The sequence below is a fragment of the Pelecanus crispus genome, chromosome 29 (assembly GCF_030463565.1).
Source record: "Pelecanus crispus isolate bPelCri1 chromosome 29, bPelCri1.pri, whole genome shotgun sequence".
NCBI classification, from domain to species: domain Eukaryota; kingdom Metazoa; phylum Chordata; class Aves; order Pelecaniformes; family Pelecanidae; genus Pelecanus; species Pelecanus crispus.
This window is the reverse complement of record NC_134671.1, coordinates 950,848-977,976: the sequence shown is the minus strand read 5'-3', so window position 1 is coordinate 977,976 and position 27,129 is coordinate 950,848. Positions and strand designations below refer to the sequence as shown.

Below are 27,129 nucleotides of genomic sequence, written 5' to 3'. Positions count from 1 at the left end.
CTCGCCGGACCCTCCCCGGCCTCCGTAGCGACCCCTGCCTGCGGCCAGCGGCGAGGGGCCCTCCTCCTCCCCCCCGCTCCAGCCCTCCTCCCCTCAGGGAGCCAAGATGGAGCCCGGCCGGTGATTCCCTGGTGCAATCCGCTGTCATCCGCCTCCCGGACCGCCGCGGCCCGCCTCATCCCCGGCTTCCGCGGACGCCACCGGCTCCTAGCGACGCGGCGAGGCCTGTATTGACCGGATCGCGCAGGATTTGGGGCCCGGCGGGGGCTCCGAAGAGGGGACCCCCCCCCCCCGCCACATACCCCCGCCCTGCAACTCCCCGCCGCCATTTTCTCCGCGCCCGCTCATGTGAAGGCCGGTGGATGGTCCCGCACCGCCGCCGCTCGCCGCCGCGCCCGGCCGGAGGAGCCGCCGCCGCCTGAGGCCCGCCCCGCCCGGCCGCGCCCTGCCCGGGGGAGGGGAGGGGGCGCCTGGCTCGTCCCCCCTCCCCGTTGCTCGGTGATGCGCTGACGGGGGGGGGCCCCGCCGGGCCGGGACCGCCGAACCGTTCGCCGGGCAAAGTGGGGGGGTCGTCGGAGGAGACGGCGGCGGCGGGAGGAGGAGGAGGAGAAGAAGGAGACGAAGGACGGCCGGGACCGCGGGCCGGGCACGCAGCCGCCGGCATGTTGCAGAATGTGAATCCCCAGAGCAAGTAGGTACCGCCGCCGGGGGGGGGGTGGTGTCACGCGTGGGTTGTGGCGGTGACACGAACTGCGGTGTGGCGGGGAGCCTGGTGTCCCCCGCCGCTGTGGGGTCGGGCTCTGCCCCGGCTGTCCCCTCTCCGGTGACCTGGGGACAGACAGACGGACGATGGGAGCAGCTGCTTCCCGCCCACGCCAGTGGGGCTGGGGTCTCGCCCCTCGCCGCGACCTTTTCACCCGGGGCCACCCCGTCCCCTTCCCAGCGCCGTCCTTGGTACTTGAGCCGTGCCCTTGGCAGCTCAGGAGCCCCGGGGAAAGGTCCCGCCGTGCCAGGCACTGACACCCGGGCGAGGCCGGCGGGCACTGGGTGACAGTCACGCAGGCCCGTGGGTGACGGTCACCCGTGGGTCAGCTGCGGGCAAGGAGGGGCTGTCGTGTGCCCCCCACCCCAGGTTCAGGTGTGTGAGAGGTTCAGGGGTTTGGCCGGGAGCTGCCATGGTGAAGGAGCAGGGGGCTGGTTTTAGCCGCTGCCTGCGCAGTCTGGAAACCTCCTGAGCTTTTGCGTCAGTGTCCCGGGGGTCCCCAGTACGGCCGTGGCATCTTCTGGTTTGTTTTGCGTCAAAATTTCCTTTGGATATTTCGTGCCCTTGTACTGCTGCTTGCCTGGTGGTCGGTGCCATAAAATGCTGAGTTTTGTCCTTAAATTGGCGCGAGAGTCAGTTGCGAGTGTGATGCGGTGACGGCTGCGCCGCCTTCCTGGGACTGTGGGTCCTCCGAGTCCCATCCCGTCCCCATGGATAGTTTTGGGTCCTTGTGACCAGGACGGTGTTGAGCCGTTTGCAGTCTTGACCCTGGTGTTGATGTAATGTAATGGTCCAGCCACGCCGTGGGGCTTTGCTGTGTCCCCAAATCCCACTGGAGATCCTGGCTGTGGCCTCAGAGAGCGGGTGACACTGGCAGCGTCACCGCCGCCTCGACACGCAACGGCACTGTCACTGTACCGGCACCGTCACCTCCGCGCGCGGCCCTGTGCGCCGGCTCTTTGTTCGAGGACGAGCCTGGACCCCCGCCAACCTCTCGGCTCTGGCTGCGCCGGCGCAGACGGCTCTCCCGGCACCGGCGGGGAAACGGGCGCCTGCTTGGCAGCAATTAGCAGGTGCAGCCGGAGTTCACGGCCAAATCCCCCTGGGGAGATATGCGATGGGAGCTCATCCACGTCCCGGGGAATTGGATTGTCTCTCTCTGCCGCGCTGTAGCCGAGCGCGGCAACGTTTCTGCCATTAATTGCAGCTTCAGGAGGGTTGGCTCCTTCTGGGGTTTTCCTTGGGAAGCCTGGCAGCCCAACCCCCATTACTTTTTTGACCAAGGCGGTGGTGCGGCACCCCGGCACGGAGCTGCCCCGCTAACCCTGTCTCTGCTCCCCTTTCAGGATTCTGGGGGAGGGCAATGCCGGGCTCATGGGCCTGGCGACGGAGTCGACCCCCGGCAAGCGGATCCGCAAACCCTCGCTCCTCTACGAGGGCTTCGAAAGCCCCACCATGGCGTCGGTGCCGGCCCTGCAATCCCCCCAGGTGAACCCACCTCCACCGGAGGTTTCCAACCCCAAGAAGCCGGGTCGGGTCACCAACCAGCTGCAGTATCTGCACAAAGTGGTGATGAAGGCTCTGTGGAAGCACCAGTTTGCTTGGCCCTTTCGCCAACCCGTCGACGCCGTCAAGCTGGGCCTGCCGGTAACGAGCCCTGCGGGCGGGTTTGGGAGAAGTTACGGTGCCCGGGGTGTGCGCGAGTGTGTCTGTGTGTCCCTCCTCGCCCCCTGCGCTGGTGCGTGCAGGCAGGGGGTGTTAGGCAGGCGTATCGCTAAATTCTGTGCTGCCTGACCCCGGACGTGGTGTGTGTCCCCCCCCGCCACCCCAGCCTGAGAGTGCCAGGGCCGGCGCCGTCCCCCTCCCGGGGGCTCCGCCACAGAGATGCAGCTGCAGGTGCCTGGGCTGTGCCGTCCTCGCCCTCTCCCGGGGGCGTAACCTGTACCGGTCCCCCCTCAGCCCCTCGTAGGCGTCCGGGCTGGTCCTGGGGACGTCCTCAGAGCAGCTGCCACCCCCCCTTGTCCCCATGTCCCCTACAAAGGTATGGATGAGGTGACGCAGCCGCTCTAGAGGTAACCCGGACGCTTCCCCACCTAATCTCTTGTGCCCTGAATGCGTTTTGCAGATTCCCATCCATGAATTTGTAGAAGACATCCTGTGACCCCAATATTAAACGCCAGCCCCCCTGTGCACCTGTGGCGCCCAAGGAGTTAAAGCCCGGAGGTAATTTCCACGTAGGTTTTGCTCTTAAATTTAGCGTTAGCTTCCCCGAGCCCCGTCCCACCTCCTGTGTGGGACGCGTGCGCCCTCCAGGTGCCGGGGTCCGGCCGTCCCCCGTAGCGTAGGCTCCCCCCGGCAGAGCTGGCTGCTCCCCAGGCACCTAGGGACCCTCCCGCCCCCCATGCGCAAAGGGGACGGTGGCACTCTCGGGTGGGGACCAGGTCCGGAGGTGTTTCTTGAACCCCGATGCACCCCCTGCCTGCGCTTGGGTGACGAGTGAGAGCTGGTGTGTGAGCGGGCGGCCGCTAAAAGGCGAGCTTTGCGCCGGTCCTGGCTCCGACGCGGGCAAGCCAGCGCTTTGCCGGGTACCAAGCGACCACGGGACCGGGGAGGCTGGGCGCGGGCGACGCAGCGTGGTCGCCGGTGCTCCCCTGACCGCCGGTCCCATGTCCTTTGTTGGCAGGACTACCACAAGATCATCAAGCAGCCCATGGACATGGGGACAATCAAGCGACGCTTGGAGAACAACTATTACTGGGGGGCTGCCGAGTGCATGCAGGACTTCAACACCATGTTCACCAACTGCTACATCTACAACAAGGTGAGAACCGCGCCGGCGCTGCCCTGTGCCGCTGGCGGGTCCTGTGGCACCTTCCCGGCGGCCTCTGACGCTGCTTCTGATTCTCCCTGCAGCCCACAGATGACATTGTGCTGATGGCCCAAACCCTGGAGAAGATCTTCCTGCAGAAGGTGGCCCAGATGCCACCGGAAGAGCAGGAGATTGTGGTGCCGGTGGCCAAGAACAGCCATAAGAAGGGAGCGTCCCGGGCAGCAGGTACAGTCACGCCACGTGGGGTGGGAGGGCTGGTGGGTTCGGTGGGACCCCGGGGGAGCTGGGGGGCACCCTGAGGCCAGGCACCCAGCGTCTCGCATCCCCCCGGGGCGGCAGCAGCGCTAATGGTGGCACTTCTTGTCTCGGCCCAGCGCTCCTGGCGGGACTCACAGCTGCTCAGCAGGTGCCGGCTGTCTCCTCCGTGTCCCACACCGCGGTCTACACCCCAAGCCCCGACATCCCCACCACCATAGTCAACATTCCCCACCCATCCGTGATCTCCGCTCCGCTCCTCAAGTCGCTGCACTCCACCGCCCCGGCCGTCCTGGCTGCGCCCGCTCCCACCCAGCCCGTGGCCAAGGTAGGAGGAGGGCCGGCTTCGGGGCGGGCCCTGGCCGTGGGGCAGGCTCCGTGGGGCCGGAGCACGGGGCCGGCTCTGCCCCCACAGCCTCACGCGTGGTTCTTTTCCCTTTTCTTTTGGCAGAAGAAGGGCGTGAAGCGGAAAGCGGACACCACCACCCCCACCACCACGGCCATCATTGCCACGAGCGGGGAGTCCTCGCCCTCCGCCACGCTGCTGGAGGCCAAGGCGGCCAAGATCCCCGCGCGACGGGAGAGCGGCCGCCCCATCAAGCCCCCCAAGAAGGATTTACCGGATTCGCAGCAGCACCAGACGTCCAAGAAGGGCAAACTGTCGGAGCAGCTCAAGTACTGCAACGGGATCCTCAAGGAGCTGCTCTCCAAGAAGCACGCGGCCTACGCCTGGCCCTTCTACAAGCCCGTTGACGCTTCAGCCCTGGGGCTGCACGACTACCACGAGATCATCAAGCACCCCATGGACCTCAGCACCATCAAGGTGGGGCTGGGGAAGGGGCCGGAGGAGCCTTTTTGGGGACGTTCTGTGGCTTTCCTGTCCCTGACGGGGTCCGGGAGCTCCCACTCACCATTTCTTCTCTCCACAGCGGAAGATGGAGAACCGGGACTACCACGACGCGCAAGAATTCGCCGCCGACGTCCGGTTAATGTTCTCCAACTGCTACAAGTACAACCCGCCCGACCACGACGTGGTGGCTATGGCCCGCAAGCTGCAGGTGAGCGGTGGGGAGGCGGCTGTCCCTCGTCACCCCCCCCCGCCAGCCCCCCGCCCGCCTCGCTGACCCTGCTCCCCTCGCAGGACGTCTTCGAGTTCAGCTACGCCAAGATGCCAGACGAGCCGCAGGACGCCAGCCCGCCCTCAATGTCGGCCCCACTTGCCAGCGCCCTCTCCAAATCCTCCTCCGAGGAATCCTCCAGTGACGAGGACGAGGATGATGAGGATGATGAAGATGACGACGAGGATGAGAGCAGCAGCGAGAGCTCGTCGGAGAGCGAGGAGAGCTCTGACTCGGAGGAGGAACGCGCCAACCGCCTGGCCGAGCTGCAGGAGCAGGTGAGGGCCGGAGAAGGGTCCGTGCCACCTCCTGGGCCCGCTCCCCACGCCCGCCTCACCCCCTGTCTCCCCCCACAGCTGCGGGCCGTGCACGAGCAGCTGGCTGCCCTCTCACAGGGCCCCGTTTCCAAACCCAAAAAGAAGCGGGAAAAGAAGAAAAAGAAGAAATCGGAGAAGCACAAAGGCCGGGGAGGCGACGACGAGGCCCGGGCACGCCAGGCCCAGCTCCGTAAAGCCAAGAAAGCCAGTGGTGGCGGTGGGACCGGCGGCGGAGGCGGCAGCAGCTCCAAGTGAGTGTGGGCACCCGGCGCTGGGGTCTGGGGGCGCGGGCAGCGGCCATGATGACTCTTTCCCCGGCAGATCGACCGTGGCGAGGATCCCATTGGAACAAGCCAAACCCCGTCTGAGTGCCGCCAGCCTCGGCGTGGGGCTTTTGCGGGGCAGATTTTGCGGCAGCCCCTGATGCCGCCGCACGGTCTCTCCCGGCAGGAACTCGAAGAAGGCGGTGAAAGCGGCGTTGCCGCCGCCGCCGGTGCTCTATGATTCGGAGGAGGAGGAGGAGAGCAAACCCATGACCTACGACGAGAAGCGCCAGCTCAGCTTGGACATCAACAAGCTGCCGGGCGAGAAGCTGGGCCGGGTGGTGCACATCATCCAGTCACGGGAGCCCTCCCTGCGCGACTCCAACCCCGAGGAGATCGAGATTGATTTCGAGACCCTCAAGCCCTCGACGCTGCGGGAGCTGGAGCGCTACGTCCTCTCCTGCCTGCGGAAGAAGCCCCGCAAGCCCTACAGCGAAAGTAAGCGCCCGCGGGGTCTCGTGGGGTTCGGGGGGGGGGCTGAGCCGCAACTGAGCCTCCCCCTTCTCCCCGCAGCCATGAAGAAGCCTGTGGGGAAGACGAAAGAGGAGCTGGCGCTGGAGAAGAAGCGGGAGCTGGAGAAGCGGCTGCAGGATGTCAGTGGCCAGCTCAACTCCACCAAGAAGCCCCCAAAGAAGGGTGAGTGGCGGGGCGGCGCGCCCCAGGCGCGGCTCTTCCCCTTCGCCGCCTCGGCGTGGCTGAACCTTGCGCCTGTTGCCTTGCAGCCAGCGAGAAACCGGAATCTGCTCAGCAAGTGGCCGTATCCCGGCTCAGCGCCTCAAGTTCCAGTTCGGATTCCAGCAGCTCCAGCTCCAGTTCCTCATCCTCGGACACCAGCGACTCGGATTCGGGGTAGAGGGACCGGAGCCCCACGGCGGCTGCCGGCGGCGCGGCCGGGTGGAGGGCGGGCAGGTTCGGAAGAGGCTCTGCGGGACCGGACCCAGGTGAACCGGACTGAGGGCCTCCACCCGGCAGGCAGAGCCCCTGGGGCGGGGCGGGGGGCTACGGGGGAGCCCCCCCACCCCGCTGCCTGAGCGACGCCGTCCCCGCGGACTCTTGGGGCGTGGGAAGGGGGGGAACCCCAGTGTTTACAGGCCGGAGGCATCACCGGGGGGGGGGGGGGGGGGGGCTGTGCTCGGGGCCCCCTGCCCCCCAGCAGGTTTTACTGTTTGTTGTTTTAGGGGTTTGTTTTTTTCTTTTTTTTTTTTTTTTTTTTTTTTCCTGACTTGTGGGATTTTTTCCAAAGGGGAAAAGTTTGGGGTTTTTAAGAAAAAAAAAAAAAAAGAAAAAAAAAAAAGAAAAAAAAAAGCTGAGGGAGGAAAAAAAATTTAAAAATCTTTTAAAAAGAAGGAAAAAAAAAAAAAAAAGCAGCGCTCGGAGTTGGGGGGGGTTGACAGGCCCGAGTTGGGGTTTGCCGTGGGCGCACTCGGGGGGCCCTTCCCCACCCTCCCGGGGGAGCCGCCGCTGCCCTCTCCCTCCCCTCATCTGTGGAGGATTTTTAATTTATTTGCGCCGCGTGGTGCTGGCGGGGGCCCCGGGACATGCCATGTACATACCCCCCCCCGGCAGACGGTCAGGCCAGCATGTTCCCGCGTGGGAAGGGGGGAGGGAGGGGCCGCCTGTTTTTTACGTTGACTGTATAATTTTTTTCTACTCGTTTTGTTTTGGTTTTTTTTTTCCCCCCCTCCCCCCTTTAGACCCTCAGAGCCGTGTTTTCATCTTATTGTATGTTTCGAACCTTTCGATTCTTTAACATGTAAATAAAGAAAATATTATTCGAGTTGAGCCGGGCTTCCGCATCGCTTGGGGAGCCAGCGTGCCACGTGTCGCCCTCACGCAGCGCGACCCCCGCCGCCCCTCTGCTTGGCTCTCGTTGCGCCTGTGCCCCCCGCCGCGGGCTGTGGGGCGCGCCTGTCCCTATCCGGCTGCCTGTCCCCATCCCGCCGCCTCCCTGGTGACGCGGGTTGCCTGCATCAGTCACCCTGACCCCTTCCTTAAACTGCTCTGGGTCCGAGTGTGTCCCCCCTCTCCGCCCTGGGTCCCCTTGGGGGGGCGCACAGCCCTGGGGGGGCCATTGTGGAGGGTGGGGACAGGCTCCTCCCCGCTGGCTCTTGGCCACTTTGGGATGCGGCAGGGGCATGTTGCCCCCCGCCTGTGCAAGGTTTCCCCCACCCAGTCCCACAGCGGCAGGAGCAGGGTGCTGCCACCCCTGCCCTCATCCCCTCCCACGGCGGAGCCCCCAGAGCGACCCCCAAGCACGGAAGGCCCCGGGGCCTGGCTCTCGGCACGTGTTTATTAGGCAGGGGACCCCCGCCGGTCCCGCGGGGACCCCGAGGCAGCAGTGGGGAGGGTGGGGGGAGCTGCCAGCGGGGCCAGGCGGGAAGCGGGGGGCCAGGACCAATGCTGGGGGGCGGCGGAGCAGATCCACAGGGACGGGAGGTTGTTCAGGAGCTCTGGGGGAGAAAAGGGGAGAAAGCGGCAGTGTGGGGGGCTGGGGGCTGCTCAGGCCGGGGTATGGCGGGGTGGGAGTTACCTGCACCCTGGGGAACGAGGCGCCCTGAAACAGAGAGAACCACAGCCCCACGCACAGGAGACACCCCAAAGCCCAGGGACCCCCCCACCCAGGCTCCCGGCCGCTCACCTTCTTGCGCACGTAGAGGACGAGCCCCAGCGCCAGGAAGATGAGCCCCAGCACAAAGCCCCCCACCCCCGTCAGCATCTTGCTCCTGGCAGCGTCCGACTGCAGCTCTGCGGGGATGAGAGCAGGGGGTCAGGGCTGGGGGCCCCTGTCCCCCTCCCCACCTGGAGCAGGGGCTTGGGCCCCCGCCCCAGGGTGCCGGGCAGGGCAGCGCTTACCCCAGTGCTGGGTGACGGGGCGCTGCAGGCTGACGTGCTCCACCTGGCACGCGTAGGCGTCCCCGCGCTGCGGGGTGGTTTCCAGCATCACCAGCACCTGGTAGGTCCAGTCTCCGTTCTGCATCACGTCCGTGGACACCACGCGCTCCGTCTCCTCCTGCCCATTCTTGAACCACTTCACCTCAATCTCCGCCGGGTAAAAGCCCGTCACGTAGCAAGCCAGCCTGTCGGTCTGGGGCAGGGAGCTCGACTGCACGGGGAAGACCCTCGCCTGGGGCTGAACTGGGGGAGAGTGGGAGAGAGCTGGCAAGGGGCTGGGAGAGCACAGGGGCCGCCCGGCCTGGCCCAGCGCTGTCCCCGCGGTCCCCACGCAGGGCGTGCCCGGGGAGGGTGCAAGGGTCTCGCGTCCTCGCCGAAGGGCGCAGGGGCTTTGCTCGGGGCTGCCCGGGGCCCTGCCCAAGCTCCGCACGGACACGCTCTCCCCTCCGGCGAGCCCGGCGGCTTGGCTTGTGCCCGTCCCCCGGGGAAATGTTCTGCCACGCACTCACCTCTCCTCTCCACGATGAAAGGGGTCGACACCCCATAGTTGTGCCGGCAATACCTGTCCACTGCAACCTGCGCATCCTCCAGTCTGTCCGGCTGGCTGTTAAAGTACTTGGCTGAGGCCTCACCCCAGGGCATGTCGGCCACATAGTGCCCCACATCGCTGTCGAAGTGCATGAACTGCTGCCGGTTGTAGGTGTGCCTTTCCACAAACCTCACCCGCTCGGTGCCGTTGGTGAAGTAACAGTCAGCCTTGAACTGGACCTGTGCATACCCTGCTCGTGCAGACATGGGGAGGTCAGGGCTCCTGCTGCAGCTTCCCCACCCCACCCACCCCCAGTGCCCCAGGGAACTACTCCAGTGCCCAAGAGCTGGGGCAGGGGGGGAGGATGCCATGGGACGACCCCTCCACGCCACCCCACCCCCCTTTTCCACTCACCTCCCTACCCAACTCATTTGCCATAGCATCTCCCAGCACCGAGCTCCACCCCGATCTCTGTGTAGGGCCTGATCCCCCTCCCAGCACCCAGCGCCCAGCACCTCCCCGTGCTGTGGGGCTGAGCTCACCTGAGGTGTCCCCGCCACAAGCCAGGTCGGCTCCCAGCACCAACAGTGCCACCAGCACGGCCCCAGCTCCCAGCACGCGACCGGTCCCCATCGCTGCTCGCAGCAGAGGCTGGAAAGGTGCTGGGAGCCCTGAGCAAGCCGCACTCTGCCAGTGCGGGCTATCACCCAGCGCTGCCCAGTGCCGGGACGGGGAGTCCCAGCGAGGACCAGTGAGCGGCGAGGCTGGGCAGCATCACCCGTCACCAGGCAGAGCCGGGCCCCGCAGGGCTCCCCCTGACACTCGCCCCATGGCTGCAGCCTGGCCCCGCTGCACACCAGGGCAGGGAGCAGGACGCGGCCCGTGCCCGTAGGGGTGGGAGAGCCAGCCCAGGGCTCACGGGGACTGGGGGAGCCGGGCCGCGAGGAGAACTCTGGTGTGGGGCCCCACAAGCCCTGTCCTGGTAGCATGGCCCTGTCTGGGTGTCCATCCGTCTGTCTGCTCTGCTGGGTGCTCGGCGCTGCTCGTCTGCCTGGGAACAGATGAGTCAGCGTCAGGGCTCCCTCCTATTGGCTGAGCATCTGGGGGACCCTGTTCCCCGGGCACGGGGCCCCCACCACACAGCTCCCCGGCCCAAGAGCAACGCCTGCCCCTCGCCTGGTCCCGCCGGCGCTGCCCGGTGCCAGGAGAGGCGATGGCCGGAGGACGGGGCGTCCTGCTGGCGCTGCTGGCTGTGCTGACCCTGCAGGGCGCGGGGGCCGTGAAAGGTGCGTGAGGGCCCCGGGGCCGTGGGGTGGTGGGTCCGGGGGCAGAGGGGGGCCGTGGGGTGCCGAGGTGGGCCGTGGGGTGCCCTACACCCATGGGGGGTGTGTGGTACCAGGGCAGGACCAGGCACTGCCCAGGGCCCGGGGAGCTCCGTCCCTCCCTGGCTGTGGGTAACCCCTGTGTGTGGGGGGCCAGGCACACCCCAGGAGGGCAGGCTGGAGGAGGGCAGACCCCTCCCCAGGTCCCCCTGCCCCCCTGCCACCCACCCCGTGCCCTGGCTCTGTGGGTCAGGTCCCTGCAGCACCCAGTGACCAGCAGCGGCACTTTGCAAGAGCTCCGATGGCCTGGCCGAAGGGGAGGTTGAGGTGTGGGGCAGGAGCGCTGCTGCCCCGGGGCCCTGGGACCTCCCAGCCCACCCCAGCCCAGCCCAGCCCAGCCCAGCGCAGCCCACCCTCAGCGAGTCTGGGAGCAGGCCAGGGCCCCACAGCCTGGCTAGATCATCGCTGGCTCCCGCCGCAGGAGGGCAAGCCGCCCCGGGAGGACACTGCTGGAGATGGGGCAAAGATGGGGGGCCGGGGGCTCCCTTGCGCAGGGGCTGCCTGCCTCCCGGGCCCATGAGCTTGCGGTGGTGGCGAGAGGCTCAGGGTGGGCTCTCGTCCCCACCGGTGCCTCCCTGGCCCCTCGCGGTGTCCCTGGTGAGAGCCCCGGCGGGTGACGAGAAGATGGTGGGGCAGCCCCATGGCGGCGGGCGTTGCCGTCCCTCATGCCCATCTCCTGGCAGTGGGGCACACGATCCGCCAAGCTGAGTTCCAGCAGCGGGTTGAGCCATTGCAGCCGGAGGACGGCCAGTTCATGTTTGATTTCGACGGGGACGAGATCTTCCACGTGGACCTGCAGAAGCAGGAGACGATCTGGCGCCTGCCTGAGTTCGGCAACTTCGCCACCTTCGAGGCACAGGGAGCGCTGCAGAACAGCATCGTGGGCAAGTCATGGCTGAACTCCCTGGCGAAGCTCTCCAACGTCTCCCAGACGCCTTTTGGTAACGACCCGGTCGTGGCACGGCCAGTGCTCTCACCCCCGGGACCCTGCCAGCGCCGTCGCTCCCACACCCTGCGGCCCAGCCGGCAGCGGGGTGCACGGCGCCCTGCTGCCCTGGAGCACGGGGAGACGCGGGCACAGCCCCAGGCTGGGCTGCGGGGTGTCCCTGGCTGGGCAGTGAGGCACGACGGGGCCTTTTCTAAGCAGCCGCGGGCGCCGTGGGGCCTTGGCTGAGCCCAGGCTCCAGGCGGCACTGACTCCTCCCTCCTCCCGCTTGGCCCCAGCACCACCCGAGGTGACGGTGTTCTCCGAGGGCCCCGTGGAGCTGGGGGACCCCAACGTCCTCATCTGCTACGCGGACAAGTTCTGGCCATCCGTGCTCTCCATCACGTGGCTCAGGAACGGGCAGGAGGTGACGGATGGCGTCCTCGAGACCATTTTCTACCCACGGGACGACAACAGCTTCCGCAAGTTCTCCTACCTGCCCTTCATCCCCGCTCGGGGGGACTTCTACGACTGCCGCGTGGAGCACGGGGGGCTGCCCAATGCCCTGCTGAAGCACTGGGGTGAGGACGGGGGCTGCTGGGCCGGGGCGCGGGCGCCTGGGTGCCCTCCCCTTGCAGGTAGCAAGGGGGGCTCGGTGCCCCGTCCTCACCCACCCTCACCCCTCTGCAGAGCCCCAGCTGCCCCTCCCCGCCTCCGAGAGCACCGAGACCCTGGTGTGCGCCCTGGGCCTGGCCGTGGGCATCGTCGGCATCGTCGTGGGCACCGTCCTCATCATCAAGGCCATGAAGATGAACAGCGCCCGCAACCAGCGGGGCCTCTTGTGAGGGGGCAGAGCCCAGGGTGCCCTCGCCGTCGCGTCCCGGCTGCGTGCCCCACCCTCCAGCTCCGTCCCCACGGCCAAGCCCTGTGCCCCGCATGCCATCCGGCTCCGTGCCCCGTGGCCCAGCCGCAAGCCATGCGCCCCACCCCATGCCCCTCGTCCCAGCCCTGCACCGCACATCCCCGCCCTGAGACCCCCAGCCCCGCTCCGCACCACCAGTGCCCCCTTGCCTTGCCCCATGGGCACCCCGCTGACCGGGGCTCTGGCTTCCCGGGCTCTGGGGTGCTTCCGAGCAGCAGTAAAGGCGGCTGGGGACAGCTGGGCTCCACTGACTCTGTCCCCGGTTCCTCTGCACCCTGCTCGTCCTGGTGACAGAGCGTGGTGAGGACCAGGGTGACTGGGGGGGGCCTGTGGGGCTGGCAAGGGCCATGGGAGGAGTCTGGGGGAGGGAGCAGCAGCAGCAGAGGGAGGGCAGGCCGCCTGGGTCCTTGTGGGGTGTGGTGGGCGCCGTGTTGGGGGGCAGGGCAGCACCCCATGAGGAGGCACGGCAGGAGGGACAGGAGCAGCGATCACCGCTGGGGCTGGACGGGGTGCGCTGCCCCAGAACCCTGCTCCCTGCCCCCGCCCAGCACAGCGGGGTCAGGCACCAGGCGGGGGACACGGAGCCGCCGACCGACGGGGAGCAGGTGAGGGGACCCACGACCCCTCGTCGCCCTCCTTCACCCATCCCGGAGGCGGCTGGATGCGTCCTCCCACGGGACGGGCTGTTGGCCCCCCTCGCAGTGTCCCGCCACGGTCGGCAGCCCCAGGCCACCAAGCATGTCTGGTCCCCACCGAGGACTCGGAGCCCCGTCACGGACTCATGGGCGCAAGGAAGGGAGCGACCCACCCCTGCCCCACTGTCCCCAGACGACCAGGGCCGCAGGGTACCAGGACACTTTATTAGGCAGAGGCGGAGCAGCTGAGGGCCACCGTCACAGGGCCCTGGGGACCCCAGGGCTGCAGAGCAGCGACAGCGAAGCTGAGCTGGGATGGGAGGGAGGGGGTGACCCAGGGATCAGTGCGGGCACGTGGGGCTCCGGGACGGGGCAGTGCGAGGCAGAGGTGACGCTGGGGGGCAGAGGATGGACGGCGGCGGAGCAGATGCACAGGGACAGGAGGTCGTTCAGGAGCCCTGTGGGGAGAGGAGAGGGGATGAGCACCGGGATGGGGGACGGCGTGTCCCCAGGGCTCTGCCCCAGCGCTATCGGGGGACACGCTCCATACGGACGCGCTGGCCCTGGGAGCAGGTGGGCAGCCGCCCGCAGAGGGAGGGCGGAGCAGGGTGGGGGGAGACGGATGTTACCTGCACCCTGGGGAACGAGGCGCCCTGAAACAGAGAGAGATGAGGTCAGCACGGGAGCGGGGGCAGCTCCCCTGGGGCAGAACCGCAGCCCCACGCACAGGAGACACCCCAAAGCCCAGGGACCCCCCCACCCAGGCTCCCGGCCGCTCACCTTCTTGCGCACGTAGAGGACGAGCCCCAGCGCCAGGAAGATGAGCCCCAGCACAAAGCCCCCCACCCCCGTCAGCATCTTGCTCCTGGCAGCGTCTGACTGCAGCTCTGCGGGGATGAGAGCAGGGGGTCAGGGCTGGGGGCCCCCGTCCCCCTCCCCACCTGGAGCAGGGGCTTGGGCCCCCGCCCCAGGGTGCCGGGCAGGGCAGCGCTTACCCCAGTGCTGGGTGACGGGGCGCTGCAGGCTGACGTGCTCCACCTGGCACGCGTAGGCGTCCCCGCGCTGCGGGGTGGTTTCCAGCATCACCAGCACCTGGTAGGTCCAGTCTCCGTTCTGCATCACGTCCGTGGACACCACGCGCTCCGTCTCCTCCTGCCCATTCTTGAACCACTTCACCTCAATCTCCGCCGGGTAAAAGCCCGTCACGTAGCAAGCCAGCCTGTCGGTCTGGGGCAGGGAGCTCGACTGCACGGGGAAGACCCTCGCCTGGGGCTGAACTGGGGGAGAGTGGGAGAGAGCTGGCAAGGGGCTGGGAGAGCACAGGGGCCGCCCGGCCTGGCCCAGCGCTGTCCCCGCGGTCCCCACGCAGGGCGTGCCCGGGGAGGGTGCAAGGGTCTCGCGTCCTCGCCGAAGGGCGCAGGGGCTTTGCTCGGGGCTGCCCGGGGCCCTGCCCAAGCTCCGCACGGACACGCTCTCCCCTCCGGCGAGCCCGGCGGCTTGGCTTGTGCCCGTCCCCCGGGGAAATGTTCTGCCACGCACTCACCTCTCCTCTCCACGGCGAAAGGGGTCGACACCCCATAGTTGTGCCGGCAAACCGTGTCCACCTCAGCCTTGTCCTGCTCCAGTATGTCCGGCTGGCTGTTAAAGTACTTGGCATCGGCCTCACCCCAGGGCACGTCGGCCACATAGTGCCCCACATCGCTGTCGAAGTGCATGAACTGCTGCCGGTTGTAGATGCGCCTTTTCACAAGCCTCACCCGCTCGGTGCCGTTGGTGAAGTAACAGTCACCCTTGAACTGGTACTGTGCATACCCTGCTCGTGCAGACATGGGGAGGTCAGGGCTCCTGCTGCAGCTTCCCCACCCCACCCACCCCCAGTGCCCCAGGGAACTACTCCAGTGCCCAAGAGCTGGGGGAGGGGGGGAGGATGCCATGGGACGACCCCTCCACGCCACCCCACCCCCCTTTTCCACTCACCTCCCTACCCGACTCATTTGCCATAGCATCTCCCAGCACCGAGCTCCACCCCGATCTCTGTGTAGGGCCTGATCCCCCTCCCAGCACCCAGCGCCCAGCACCTCCCCGTGCCGTGGGGCTGAGCTCACCTGAGGTGTCCCCGCCACAAGCCAGGTCGGCTCCCAGCACCAACAGTGCCACCAGCACGGCCCCAGCTCCCAGCACGCGACCGGTCCCCATCGCTGCTCGCAGCAGAGGCTGGAAAGGTGCTGGGAGCCCTGAGCAAGCCGCACTCTGCCAGTGCGGGCTATCACCCAGCGCTGCCCAGTGCCGGGACGGGGAGTCCCAGCGAGGACCAGTGAGCGGCGAGGCTGGGCAGCATCACCCGTCACCAGGCAGAGCCGGGCCCCGCAGGGCTCCCTCTGACACTTGTCCTGTGCTGCAGCAGTGACCCCAGGGAGGAGGCTGCTGGCCCCCACCAGCACTGGGGCACCCCAGCCCCGGCAGCCCCCACCTCCAACCTCCCCAGAGCCCTCCCCAGGGCTGTGCGTGCCCCAAGTTCAAGAGTGCACCCCTGTGGGACCCTGTCTGGGCGCCCATCCGTCTGTCTGCTCTGCTGGGTGCTCGGCGCTGCTCGTCTGCCTGGGAACAGATGAGTCAGCGTCAGGGCTCCCTCCTATTGGCTGAGCATCTGGGGGACCCTGTTCCCCGGGCACGGGGCCCCCACCACACAGCTCCCCGGCCCAAGAGCAACGCCTGCCCCTCGCCTGGTCCCGCCGGCGCTGCCCGGTGCCAGGAGAGGCGATGGCCGGAGGACGGGGCGTCCCGCTGGCGCTGCTGGCTGTGCTGACCCTGCAGGGCGCGGGGGCCGTGAAAGGTGCGTGAGGGCCCCGGGGCCGTGGGGTGGTGGGTCCGGGGGCAGAGGGGGGCCGTGGGGTGCCGAGGTGGGCCGTGGGGTGCCCTGCACCCATGGGGGGTGTGTGGTACCAGGGCAGGACCAGGCACTGCCCAGGGCCCGGGGAGCTCCGTCCCTCCCTGGCTGTGGGTAACCCCTGTGTGTGGGGGGCCAGGCACACCCCAGGAGGGCAGGCTGGAGGAGGGCAGACCCCTCCCCAGGTCCCCCTGTCCCCCTGCCACCCACCCCGTGCCCTGGCTCTGTGGGTCAGGTCCCTGCAGCACCCAGTGACCAGCAGCGGCACTTTGCAAGAGCTCCAATGGCCTGGCTGAAGGGGAGGTTGAGGTGTGGGGCAGGAGCGCTGCTGCCCCGGGGCCCTGGGACCCCCCCGCCCAGCCCACCCCAGCCCAGCCCAGCGCAGCGCAGCCCAGCCCAGCCCACCCTCAGCGAGTCTGGGAGCAGGCCAGGGCCCCACAGCCTGGCTAGATCATCGCTGGCTCCCGCCGCAGGAGGGCAAGCCGCCCCGGGAGGACACTGCTGGAGATGGGGCAAAGATGGGGGGCCGGGGGCTCCCTTGCGCAGGGGCTGCCTGCCTCCCGGGCCCATGAGCTTGCGGTGGTGGCGAGAGGCTCAGGGTGGGCTCTCGTCCCCACCGGTGCCTCCCTGGCCCCTCGCGGTGTCCCTGGTGAGAGCCCCGGCGGGTGACGAGAAGATGGTGGGGCAGCCCCATGGCGGCGGGCGTTGCCGTCCCTCATGCCCATCTCCTGGCAGTGGGGCACACGATCCGCCAAGCTGAGTTCCAGCAGCGGGTTGAGCCATTGCAGCCGGAGGACGGCCAGTTCATGTTTGATTTCGACGGGGACGAGATCTTCCACGTGGACCTGCAGAAGCAGGAGACGATCTGGCGCCTGCCCGAGTTCGGCAACTTCGCCACCTTCGAGGCACAGGGAGCGCTGCAGAACAGCATCGTGGGCAAGTCATGGCTGAACTCCCTGGCGAAGCTCTCCAACGTCTCCCAGACGCCTTTTGGTAACGACCCGGTCGTGGCACGGCCAGTGCTCTCACCCCCGGGACCCTGCCAGCGCCGTCGCTCCCACACCCTGCGGCCCAGCCGGCAGCGGGGTGCACGGCGCCCTGCTGCCCTGGAGCACGGGGAGACGCGGGCACAGCCCCAGGCTGGGCTGCGGGGTGTCCCTGGCTGGGCAGTGAGGCACGACGGGGCCTTTTCTAAGCAGCCGCGGGCGCCGTGGGGCCTTGGCTGAGCCCAGGCTCCAGGCGGCACTGACTCCTCCCTCCTCCCGCTTGGCCCCAGCACCACCCGAGGTGACGGTGTTCTCCGAGGGCCCCGTGGAGCTGGGGGACCCCAACGTCCTCATCTGCTACGCGGACAAGTTCTGGCCATCCGTGCTCTCCATCACGTGGCTCAGGAACGGGCAGGAGGTGACGGATGGCGTCCTCGAGACCATTTTCTACCCACGGGACGACAACAGCTTCCGCAAGTTCTCCTACCTGCCCTTCATCCCCGCTCGGGGGGACTTCTACGACTGCCGCGTGGAGCACGGGGGGCTGCCCAATGCCCTGCTGAAGCACTGGGGTGAGGACGGGGGCTGTTGGGCCGGGGCGCGGGCGCCTGGGTGCCCTCCCCTTGCAGGTAGCAAGGGGGGCTCGGTGCCCCGTCCTCACCCACCCTCACCCCTCCACAGAGCCCCAGCTGCCCCTCCCCGCCTCCGAGAGCACCGAGACCCTGGTGTGCGCCCTGGGCCTGGCCGTGGGCATCGTCGGCATCGTCGTGGGCACCGTCCTCATCATCAAGGCCATGAAGATGAACAGTGCCCGCAACCAGCGGGGCCTCTTGTGAGGGGGCAGAGCCCAGGGCTCCCTGCCTCCCCTGGACCGGACCCGCTGCACCCTCAGCCTTGCCTCGCCTCAGCCTGGCGGGAGCGGCTCCCTCCAGTGCCCCGTATCCCTGCCACACCTGTCAGCACCCCCTCCTCCCGTGCTCAGCACACGCCGACATGCTGGAGATGGCTCCAGAGCCAGACCCAGCAGGGGCCCGTCCCCACTGGGCCCTTGGCTGCTCCCCCTTACTTCTTACCTGGGGCTGCACCAGCTCACCCGCTGCCAGCCGAAATTGCTGCAGAGCCTGGGGTCTGCACTGGTCCCAGTACTCTGCCCTGCCCACAGCCCCTGGCCCCAGGGCCATCTCCAGCTAGGGACATGGTGCCTCCTCCCAGCCCTGATGTGGGGTCCCCCCTGCAGACCCCTGAAGGGAGGGGAGGCGTGCCCTGCCCCACAGCTCCCCCTCGGTGCAGTGCTGCACCCTCCACTCCTGCTCTGCCGCTTTGTCACCACAATAAAGTGGGTTGGGGTTGATCCTGCCGTGCGACCCTCACTGTGAGTCCGTTCTCTGCACTGTGCTAGGTGACTGCAGCTCTACACCCCCCTTGATGTCTGGGTGATCTATGGGGCAGCGGGCCCATGGGTGTGGGGCAGGGCTCCAGGAATCTAGCTGCAGCTCTTGGGCTGAGGGAAGGGGTAGGGTGACCCCAGGACTCCTGGGTTCTCCCAGCTGATGTAGGTGGGATCTTAGCACCACTAAGGAACAGTCCCATGGGGCAGGCTCCCGGGGGGGCATCTCAGAGCCCATCGGCACATAGCCACACTCGTGGCAAGGCCAGGAAGGGACTCTGGGACAGGCGGACCCATCCTGCTGCACCGCAGCAGCAGCCCAGGGGCATGTGGCTCCCCAGTTAACCAGGTGTGGGCAGAGCCAACAGCAGCTGGGGCCCAGACCCTGGGCAGAGGAGTCCTCGCTGGGTCCACCAGTGCCCAGGGAGGCCCCGGGGGGTGGTTGAGCTCTGTGACACCAGTGTTCACACCATGGGTGTGAGGCCACGTGGCTGACCCCCTCGCAGGGCTAGGGGCCAAGGGATGACACAGAGGGGGAGCAGGTGAACTACAGGCGATGAGGCTTGTTCATTTGACAGGCATTGCTCCTTGCGCGCACACACACGTGCGTTTGCCCTGGGCGGTGCAGGGGAACCCTGCAGCTGCCCCTGAGAGCCATTAGCTGGGGTGGGGGGGGAGCAAAGCTGGATCTTGCTCTCAGCCAGACCAGTTCTCCCAGCAGCAGGTCTGCCTGGTAACTGGTGACACTGCAGGTCTGCTCAGGAAATCTCTAGCAGTGCCTGTCCTGGTTCCTCTTTCCTTCTTTGTCACCTCCTGGGTGTGTGGGGGGGTCTGCGCACAAGGTTTGCACAGGTGGGGTGGGGGTGGCGGGGTGCTCCGCAGGGCCCAGCACAGTCTCCGTGCAGAGGCTGGGCTGGAGGCCTTTGGCACTGGAGCTCCAGGTTCTGCCCATGACAGGGTCTGAGCCCACAGGCCAGGGACACGCTGAGCCCCATGTGTGCGAGCCTCTCATGTTCAGGGATTGAGATGGGGACATGAACCAGCAAAACTGCCGTTGCCATGGGGCTGTAGAGGAGAAGGAGGCACTGAGGAAACCCCCAGACAAGGAGCAAATCCCTCCTGGGAGCAGCAATGTAGACAAGGCGGCACGGCAGCTCAGGGCCTGCTTCCCTCCTCATTGGGAGCAGAAGGGGAAGATGTGGCTGGAACAGAAAGCGGATGACGTGCAGCAGGGAGGATGTGAAACCCGGCTACCTCGCACGTGGGTGGCATGGTGGGGTCGCATGGGGATGCCAGTGGCTTCACTGAGTCCCCGGTGGGTAGTGCTGGAAGGGGGCACGGCCGTGGGTTGGTCCAGCATGGGGTCTGGTGCGAAGCAGAGCTCTCGCTCCAGGGCCTGAACAAAAGGGAGGTAAAGCCCCTCCCACCGTAAGGGAAGATCAGGTTCGAGACCACCTGAGGAACCTCAATGTTCACAAGTCTGTGGGACCTGATGAGATGCACCCCAGAGTCCTGAGGGAATTGGCTGATGCAGTTGCCAAGCCACTCTCCAGGATATTTGAAAAGTCACGGCAGTCAGGTGAAGTCCCTGGGGACTGGAGGAAGGGGAATGTTGTGCCCATTTTTAAAAAGGGACGAAAGGAGGACCCTGGGAACCTGTCAGCCTCACCTCTGTGCCTGGGAAGATCATGGAGCAGATCCTCCTAGAAGCTGTGCTCAAGCACATGGAGGACAGGGAGGTGATTCCAGACAGCCAGCACGGCTTCACCAAGGGCAGGGCCTGCCTGGCCAAGCCAGTGGCTTTCTATGAAGGAGCGACTGCATCAGTGGACAAGGGAAAAGCGACGGATGTCATCTATCTGGACTGCTGTAAAGCCTTCGACACAGGCCCCCACAACATCCTTCTCTCCAAACTGGGGAGATATGGGTTTGATGGGTGGACTGTTTGGTGGATAAGGAATTGGCTGGATGGTGGCATCCAGAGGGTCGTGGTCAATGGCTCAATGTCCACATGGAGACCGGTGACAAACAGAGTCCCTCAGGGGTCTGCACTGCGACCAGTGCTGTTTAACATCTTCATGTCATGGTTTAGCCCCAGCCAGCAGCTCAGCACCACGCAGCCTCTCGCTCACTCCCCCTACCCCGATGGGATGGGGAGAGAATCGGAGGAGTAAGAGTGAGAAACACTCCTGGGTTGAGATAAGAACAGTTTAATAATTGAAATAAAGTAAAATAGTAATGATAATAATAACAAAATAATAACAACAACAACAACAACAACAATAATATCCAAAGCAAGTGATGCACAATGCAATTGCTCACCACCTGACAACCGATACCCAGACAGTTCCCAGCAGCGATCGCTGCTCCCCGGCCAACCCCCCCAGTTTCTATACTGCCCATGACACCGTATGGTATGGAATGGCCCTTGGGGCAGTTTGGATCAACTATTCTGGCTGTGCCCCCTCCCAGTTTCTTGTGTACCTGGCAGAGCATGGGAAGCTGAAAAGTCCTTGGCTAGCATAAGCAGTACTAAGCAACAACTAAACCATCAGCGTGTTATCAACATTCTTCTCCTACTAAATCCAAACCACAGCACTATGCCTGCTGCTAGGAAAAAAATTAACTCTGTCCCAGCCAAAACCAGGATACTTCATCAATGATATAGACAGTGGGATCGAGTGCACCCTCAGCAAGTTTGCAGATGACACCAAGCTGAGTGGTGCGGCTGACACACCAGAAGGATGAGATGTCATCCAGAGGGACCTGGACAAGCTGGAGAGGGGGGCCGGTGTGACCCTCATGAGGTTCAACAAGGCCAAGGGCAAGGTCCTGCACCTGGGACGGGGCAACCCCCGGTATCAGCACAGGCTGGGGGATGAAGGGATGGAGAGCAGCCCTGCGGAGAAGGACTTGGGGGTGCTGGGGGGTGAAAAGCTGGACATGAGCCAGCAATGTGCGCTGGCAGCCCAGAAAGCCAACCCCATCCTGGGCTGCATCCCCAGCAGCGTGGGCAGCGGGGCGAGGGAGGGGATTCTGCCCCTCTGCCCCGCTCTGGGCAGACCCCCCTGCAGCCCTGCGCCCATCTCGGGGCCCTCAGCACAAGGACACGGAGCTGCTGGAGCGGGGCCAGGGGAGGCCACAGAAATGCCCCGAGGGCCGGAGCCCCTCTGCTGCGGGGCCAGGCTGGGGGAGCTGGGGGTGCTCAGCCTGGAGAGGAGGGGGCTGCGGGGAGGCCTGAGTGCGGCCTGGCAGTGCTGAGAGGGGCTGCAGGAAGGGTGGGGGCAAGGTTTTAGCAAGGCCTGTTGTGACAGGACCAGGAGTAATGGATTTAACCTGAAGAACAGATTTAGACTGGATATAAGGAAGACATTTTTTATAATGAGGATGATGAGGCACTGGCACAGGTTGCCCAGAGGCGGTGGAGGCCCCATCCCCGGAACCATCCCAGGCCAGGTTGGACGGGGTCTGAGCCCCCTGCTCTGGTTCAAGCTGTCCCTGTCACTGCAGGGGCTGGGCTGGGTGGGCTCTAAAGGTCCCTTCCCACCAAAGCGTTCCGTGATTCTATGATAACCAATTCTAGGACAAAAAAATAAATAGCAGCAACAGTTGATCCCCCACCCCCGGCATCACATGGTGGCGATCAGACAGAAACCGCTGTCCCTCCAGGGTCGATCTGGGGCTGACCGTCACCGTGGATGCGTCGCCCCACGACCCACGCACTGAGGGTGCTCAGCCCTGAGGAGCACCGTCACGCCTTGGGGACACGGCCGGAGCAGAGGGGGTCGGCTGCTGCTGGGGACGCAAGGCTTGTCCTCCCCTCTGGCAAAGGCGCAACAAGCGCCCTCAACCTCAGGAGGACACTCGTAGTCCTGACATGAGATGCCAGCGGGGAGGGAGAAAGGGAATCAGTTTGGAAAGCAGATACAGTCCCCCACGGGTTGCAGGCAGAGCTGGCCGGAGGTGTCCTGGGGCTCCCGCCTCGGCCATGCAGACCCAGAGCACAAGAGAGGCACATTCTAAAAGACAGGTCCCCAAAACCGCTGCTGCTCGCTGCCTCCAGGCTTGGACGCGTGCAGGGGCTGCAGCCAGCACGGAGCTGCTGGCGAGGGGGTGCTCCTGGCTGAGCCCCAGCTCCCAGAGAAACCCAGGCGCCCCGACCCAGCGCTGCCGGGCCAAGGGCTCACATGCCCGGAGCAGGCAGGTCCCCACACCCTGGGACCAGGACCTCAGCTGCCTGGAGTCTGCCGGAGACTGGTGATGCAGCCCAGTGCTGCCTGCTGACTGGTTGGGCTGGGGTTACCGGAGGGCAAGGAGAGCAGGCAGGGCTCTTTCCCCGAAACGCTGGCGTGCCCCATGGCAGGGACACTGGCTTCGGTGGAAATCCCCTGTCTCTGTGGGTGCAGGAGGTGGGGGCCGGCGGGGGCGAGCCAGTAGGACGGACGGACGGAGCCTGCGCTGGGCTACCAGGCAGCTCCCACCTCACCCCGAGGACGCCAAGCCCACGGCGTCAGGGGCCTGAGGCCAGGAGGGGATCGCTGGCGCGTCAAGCCGAGCGGCCGCAGCAGCGGCTTGCGCACAGGGGTGTCCCCTTTCATCGGGCAGCGGCCTGGGGGAGTCAGCTCCCTTGAGACCTGCGGCAACTCCAGCCATCCCCTCCGGCTGTGCCGGAGCTGTCCGGACCGGAGCCTCACGACACCGTTACCAGCCAGGCGGGAGCCGGTGCTCCCGCCCCTTGTGCCGCAGACACGCAGCCCCCACAGCTAAGCTGGTCTCTGCTTGGGCCAGCCCTCCCGCCCCCAGCCCCATGCCAGGGATCCACTCTGCCTTCGTGAGACCTCAGGGCTCCCAGGGGAAGGGGGAAATGGGTGCGAACGGTGCCAGGGGATCTCCAAGAGAAGGTTCCCGCCTCCCCCAGGGCTGCCATGTCACCGGTTACCAGGGGAAAAATTGTGAGGGACGACTCCAGTCCAGTCAGTGGCAAAGGCGAGGGAGCAGGATACTGCCCTCGCGCTCCCTGCGTGCTCCTCCGGAGAGCGGCTCCCCAGCAGGCAGCACTGCACTGGAATGACCACCCCCCCCGGGGATGGTGTGACAATGACAACGCGCCGGAGCAGGAGAGAGACTAAAATACCCCCAAAAGACTCAAACACTCCTTTTTACTACTATCAGAACAGCTGCAGGAGGGTGACTGGCACATGAGAGTAGGATGGGCAAGAGAAGAGGCACATCCCCCCGCCCTTGATCCACCCTGCGCCCAGAGCTGGGTCTGGGCTCCCACCCCGGAGCGGAGCAGGACCGGCACCACGCCGAGGTGGGAGCTGTCCCCAGCCCCACAGACCGCTGCACAGGACAGCTGCGAGCAGCGGATTTGCCACACACAGGGGAAGCAACTTCCAGGGGCCCTAGCCCTTGGCCCCGCAAAGCCCACCCCGTGCCACTGACGCCACGGTGCCGGCGGCAGGAACGTGATGCTGGGAAGCAGGGTGGGGTGGCAGCGCGGCAGCCCTGGCACGCCCCAGGGCCAGGCCGGGCCCTTTGTGCTCAGCAGCACTTTGCCCTGACTGCAAGGGGCACGGAGCAGCTCCAGGCACCTTCTCCTTCCCCGCACCCTGCCCAGGGCAGTTCCACCCCCACCCACGCACGGGGCTGCGTCCGCTCCAAAGCCTAGCGCTGGAGCAGCCGCTGGCGGACGGTGCGCGGCGAGCGCAGGCACGGCAGGAGTCACGGGTGGGCCTCGTTTCGAGGGAGCCCGGCGGTGCACGGGGCTCTTGAAAGGTGCCTGAAAACTCATTTTCACCCAGCCCAAGGCCACCTCCCCGTCACGCTGCCACCCTCCGGCCCAGCCTGTCCTTTGCAGGCAAAGTTTTGCTCCTCGCTCGCAGCTTCTTTGTGTCGGGTCCCTCCAGCGCCAGGACTTCCCAGGCTTCAGCACGGAGACCCCCACGTGCCCCGCTGAGCTGCCCGTGGAGCGACGCAGAAAGGCAAACGCCTTGAGACCACACCTGCCTCAGCGGAAGAGCTTTTCGTTACTACGTGCATCGGAGACGCTGAGAGGTCCCTCCAACAGCAGCCACGTTCAGCGTCTCCCTGCCTACGCAACGCCAGCCAGCAACTCGCTTTTCATCCGCCAAAAGGCAGACGGCTGGTGGGAAACAATGGTGCCTCCAAGAGAGGCAGACCAGTCGGGTGATGCCTGGAGGGACAGCGCTGTCTCCTCGGGTCGGTGTTTTTCATGATGTTCGAATGCCAGCCTGGCCAAATGTCATCTTCGCTGCTCAGTTTTTAAGCACCGCGTTTGGGACATGTCAGCTCAGGGAAGGTCACAGAGCGGTTTAGGTTTGGAGGGGACCTTTAAGGCTCATCCAGTCCAACCCCGCTGCCACGGCCAGGGACATCTTCAACTAGAGCAGGTTGCTCAGAGCCCCATCCAACCTGACCGTGAACGCTGCCAGGGGTGGGGCACCTCCAACCTCTCTGCGCAACCTGTGCCAGTGCTTCGCCACCCTTGGCGTAAAACATTTGTTCCTTATAACTAGTATGAATCTGCCCTCTGTGAGTTCACAGCCATTCACCCTTGTCCTATCGCTACGAGCGAGCTGCTGGCCCTCCCTCTGCGCCTCCTCCATCCAGGACGCGAAGCAAGCCTCTCGCGCAGCCACGGCACGGCCTCCAGCAGCGGCCATGGCCATCGTGCTGTGCCAGCCCGGCCACCAGCCCTCAAGCCCTGCCTGCCCGGCGCTCGCCTGCACAAAGAGCGCTTTGACGCTGGCCAGCGCCTGCCCTGGCAGGTTTCGCAGCTGCGCAAATGGTCGTTCCACCCCAAAAGCTTCCCGCCCTTTTCTCCCCTCATGCTGCTGCCGCTTCCCGCCCCATGGCCGCCTCCCGGCAAGGGGTGATGGCACAGGGTCCCCGCCAGCGGCTTGGCCGCGCTGCCGAAGGCGGGAAAGCTGAGGGCAGATGCAGGCGTCAAAGTTGTGTGAGGGACCTGACGGGTCTCTGAGGAGAAGCGGGAAGCGCCAGGGGGTCTGAGGGGGCAAGGAGAAGGCTGTGCATTGGGGGGGTGGTCTGGTGGAAACAGCCGGGGATGGTGGTATCACCACGGCGGCGGTGGTGGGAGCAGAGGGTTTGTGGGTTGCTGGCGGGTTGGTGATGGTGACCAGTGGGTTTGGGCATGGCGGGAGTAGGTTGCCTGAGGGTAAACTGGAGCAGGGAGGGGGACGTGGGGCTTTGGGAGGGATGCGGGGTGCGGCAGGTGGGAAGGGCTCTGCGGTAGCCAGCCGCGACCAAGCACAGGCAGATCTGCGGGCAAGAGCTGCGAGGAAGGAGAGGTGCTGGCGTGAGGAGGCGAGCGCAAGGGGCTTGTGGGCGCCTTTCCCTGGGAAGAGCCAGATTCCCAGCCGTCCCGGGGGCTGCTGGAAACTTGCTTGGTGTTAAAGCAGCGTCCAGTCACAGCAGCGCTTGTCAGATGGAGAAAACACCCCAGCCACCTTAGCAAACCCAGAGCAGAAGGTTGCTCACCCGCCAAAGGGTTTGCACTGCCTTGTCCCCCCCTTCCCCTTGGCTGGGGGTTACCTGGTCCACCATGGAAGATCCCCCCCGGATCCCATCCCCATGCACGGAGAAGACCAGCAGCCTCCCTCCCTTGAGCTGAAATCCCCGCAGAGCTGCAGCTTCAGGGGACCGAGAGTCCTGCGTTTTCCTGAAGCTACTTCTTTTTTTTTTTTTTTTTTTTTTTTTTTTTTTTTTTTTTTTTGTCATGGCTTTGCCTTTTAGTTTGCAAGACTTCTGTTAGGAGCTGTTGAGAAGCATTTTGTGGCCCAGATGTTCTGCAGCCCCTTCTGGACCGAGCAGCCCAGTTGCAGGTGCGTTTACTAGCGGTGGATTTATGTGCATCTCACCCAGGATGGGAACTTATCTCTATATGGAGGAATTTCGTGATGGAGGAAATCACATAGGTAAGCTAGGGGAAAGTGAGAGAAAGGAAACAAACAAAAAAAATAATAACCGACCCCCAAAAAGCAGCAAAATTATAGATGATATATTACAATACAACTTAAAAAATTACTTACAAAACATTATACAGGCCGCCAGCTCAGCACCAGGGGGCACACCTCTGCTTTTTAAGAAAACTAAAAAGCAAAGACTGGTGCCCCTTTAAACTTCTTTTTATTGGACGGCACCAAGAAAATAATTTTTTACTTTTTTTTTTTTATTTTTTCCTCCCCTCCCTCCTCCCCCAAGCATTGGGCTGGGTTAATCGCCATGCAGAAATTCACTTCTTGGGTTTGGTTTTTTGGGGGTTTTTTGGGGAAATCCAAAATTATGCCGCAGGGACCAGTATTGATGGTTGTATCCACTCCTTTAAATAATATAATTAATTTAAAAAATAAAAAACACAGTAAAAACACAACGTCCTTCTTCCTCACTTCCTTCCACGGGCTAGGGATAGGCTTTGTCGGAAGCTTTTTAAATACGCCCATTGTAAGAGGGGTGATTTGCAATGACTGGAGGTAGGACTGAGGACGGGGACTGGAACCCCTTCGAGCTAACGGGTGCAGTGGGGAAGAGAAGTAGCACCCTGATGGGACAGAGAAGCTTTTTTCCAATTAATTAGCCTCGATTAGCAGAGTAGCGAAGTCAAGTGGCCGCTCCACCTACATGAGTCCGGCTGGACCAGACTACGGAGCCCAGGTAGGTCGGTGCGTTGTCGGAGGTGGACAGCGACCGTGGCTGCGGGGTTGCGCACAAAGGAGGTAACGCTCCTGGGGACAGCTGCGTCCCTGGGTCTGTCCCCTCCTGACCCTGAGAGACTGCCTTTGAAGCACGAGGGTTGTCGTGGTGTGAATCCACTCGGGGAGAGAGGTACGAGAGCTCTCTTGGTGCTAATCCCAAACATGCGCTAGCAGTGCTTGACCAGCCTACCAGCGTCGTCCCGGGCTTGCTCACCACGTCAGGCTTTAAAACCCTTCGGCTCT

At 65.2% G+C, this 27,129-nt stretch overlaps 5 protein-coding genes across 7 annotated transcripts; 3 read left to right on the top strand and 2 right to left on the bottom strand.

The window, feature by feature from the left end:
- Positions 1–602: 602 nt before the first annotated feature.
- Positions 603–6,568, top strand: BRD2 (bromodomain containing 2). Of its 3 annotated transcripts, none has more exons than XM_075725370.1 (12): positions 603–691; positions 2,110–2,410; positions 3,447–3,584; positions 3,677–3,818; positions 3,968–4,176; positions 4,300–4,671; positions 4,778–4,906; positions 4,990–5,244; positions 5,362–5,534; positions 5,734–6,044; positions 6,120–6,242; positions 6,329–6,568. In XM_075725370.1, the coding sequence occupies exons 1-12, from the start codon at positions 663–665 to the stop codon at positions 6,457–6,459; spliced, it is 2,313 nt and encodes a 770-aa protein (XP_075581485.1). In that variant the 5' UTR covers positions 603–662; the 3' UTR covers positions 6,460–6,568. The 3 variants fall into 3 exon arrangements, with proteins under 3 accessions (XP_075581485.1, XP_075581484.1, XP_075581483.1); XM_075725369.1 differs by having other exon boundaries at positions 5,323–5,534; positions 5,734–6,038; XM_075725368.1 differs by having other exon boundaries at positions 5,323–5,534.
- A 1,479-nt stretch (positions 6,569–8,047) lies between these two features.
- On the bottom strand, positions 8,048–9,690 carry LOC142596230 (class II histocompatibility antigen, B-L beta chain-like). Its single transcript, XM_075725312.1, has 6 exons — positions 9,570–9,690; positions 9,008–9,277; positions 8,460–8,741; positions 8,245–8,351; positions 8,137–8,160; positions 8,048–8,056 (listed from the first exon to the last, which is right to left on the bottom strand). Exons 1-6 carry the CDS (start codon positions 9,658–9,660, stop codon positions 8,048–8,050), a joined length of 783 nt encoding a protein of 260 aa, XP_075581427.1. The 5' UTR covers positions 9,661–9,690.
- Positions 9,691–10,240: 550 nt separating this feature from the next.
- Positions 10,241–12,179, top strand: LOC142596271 (HLA class II histocompatibility antigen, DR alpha chain-like). Its single transcript, XM_075725379.1, has 4 exons — positions 10,241–10,313; positions 11,093–11,350; positions 11,634–11,915; positions 12,025–12,179. The coding sequence occupies exons 1-4, from the start codon at positions 10,241–10,243 to the stop codon at positions 12,177–12,179; spliced, it is 768 nt and encodes a 255-aa protein (XP_075581494.1).
- Positions 12,180–13,128: 949 nt separating this feature from the next.
- Positions 13,129–15,122, bottom strand: LOC142596269 (class II histocompatibility antigen, B-L beta chain-like). Its single transcript, XM_075725377.1, has 6 exons — positions 14,997–15,122; positions 14,435–14,704; positions 13,887–14,168; positions 13,672–13,778; positions 13,521–13,544; positions 13,129–13,349 (listed from the first exon to the last, which is right to left on the bottom strand). Exons 1-6 carry the CDS (start codon positions 15,085–15,087, stop codon positions 13,341–13,343), a joined length of 783 nt encoding a protein of 260 aa, XP_075581492.1. The 5' UTR covers positions 15,088–15,122; the 3' UTR covers positions 13,129–13,340.
- A 529-nt stretch (positions 15,123–15,651) lies between these two features.
- Positions 15,652–17,600, top strand: LOC142596270 (HLA class II histocompatibility antigen, DR alpha chain-like). The gene is made up of 4 exons (XM_075725378.1): positions 15,652–15,724; positions 16,514–16,771; positions 17,055–17,336; positions 17,446–17,600. The coding sequence occupies exons 1-4, from the start codon at positions 15,652–15,654 to the stop codon at positions 17,598–17,600; spliced, it is 768 nt and encodes a 255-aa protein (XP_075581493.1).
- The last annotated feature ends 9,529 nt before the right edge of the window (positions 17,601–27,129 follow it).

Bases quoted from the DNA above. Each gene is read 5' to 3' on its own strand.
- BRD2 (XM_075725368.1), top strand. From the start codon at position 663: ATGTTGCAGAATGTGAATCCCCAGAGCAA. The intron at 5,535-5,733 runs GTGAGTGTGGGC...CTCTCCCGGCAG, and splicing joins GGAGGCGGCAGCAGCTCCAA to GAACTCGAAGAAGGCGGTGA. The intron at 6,243-6,328 runs GTGAGTGGCGGG...GTTGCCTTGCAG, and splicing joins CAAGAAGCCCCCAAAGAAGG to CCAGCGAGAAACCGGAATCT.
- LOC142596230 (XM_075725312.1), bottom strand. From the start codon at position 9,660: ATGGGGACCGGTCGCGTGCTGGGAGCTGGGGCCGTGCTGGTGGCACTG. The intron at 8,742-9,007 runs GTGAGTGCGTGG...ACTCTCCCCCAG, and splicing joins TTTCATCGTGGAGAGGAGAG to TTCAGCCCCAGGCGAGGGTC. The intron at 8,352-8,459 runs GTAAGCGCTGCC...TCATCCCCGCAG, and splicing joins CCCCGTCACCCAGCACTGGG to AGCTGCAGTCGGACGCTGCC.
- LOC142596271 (XM_075725379.1), top strand. From the start codon at position 10,241: ATGGCCGGAGGACGGGGCGTCCTGCTGGCGCTGCTGGCTGTGCTGACC. The intron at 11,351-11,633 runs GTAACGACCCGG...GCTTGGCCCCAG, and splicing joins CGTCTCCCAGACGCCTTTTG to CACCACCCGAGGTGACGGTG. The intron at 11,916-12,024 runs GTGAGGACGGGG...ACCCCTCTGCAG, and splicing joins TGCCCTGCTGAAGCACTGGG to AGCCCCAGCTGCCCCTCCCC.
- LOC142596269 (XM_075725377.1), bottom strand. From the start codon at position 15,087: ATGGGGACCGGTCGCGTGCTGGGAGCTGGGGCCGTGCTGGTGGCACTG. The intron at 14,169-14,434 runs GTGAGTGCGTGG...ACTCTCCCCCAG, and splicing joins TTTCGCCGTGGAGAGGAGAG to TTCAGCCCCAGGCGAGGGTC. The intron at 13,779-13,886 runs GTAAGCGCTGCC...TCATCCCCGCAG, and splicing joins CCCCGTCACCCAGCACTGGG to AGCTGCAGTCAGACGCTGCC.
- LOC142596270 (XM_075725378.1), top strand. From the start codon at position 15,652: ATGGCCGGAGGACGGGGCGTCCCGCTGGCGCTGCTGGCTGTGCTGACC. The intron at 15,725-16,513 runs GTGCGTGAGGGC...ATCTCCTGGCAG, and splicing joins GGGCGCGGGGGCCGTGAAAG to TGGGGCACACGATCCGCCAA. The intron at 17,337-17,445 runs GTGAGGACGGGG...ACCCCTCCACAG, and splicing joins TGCCCTGCTGAAGCACTGGG to AGCCCCAGCTGCCCCTCCCC.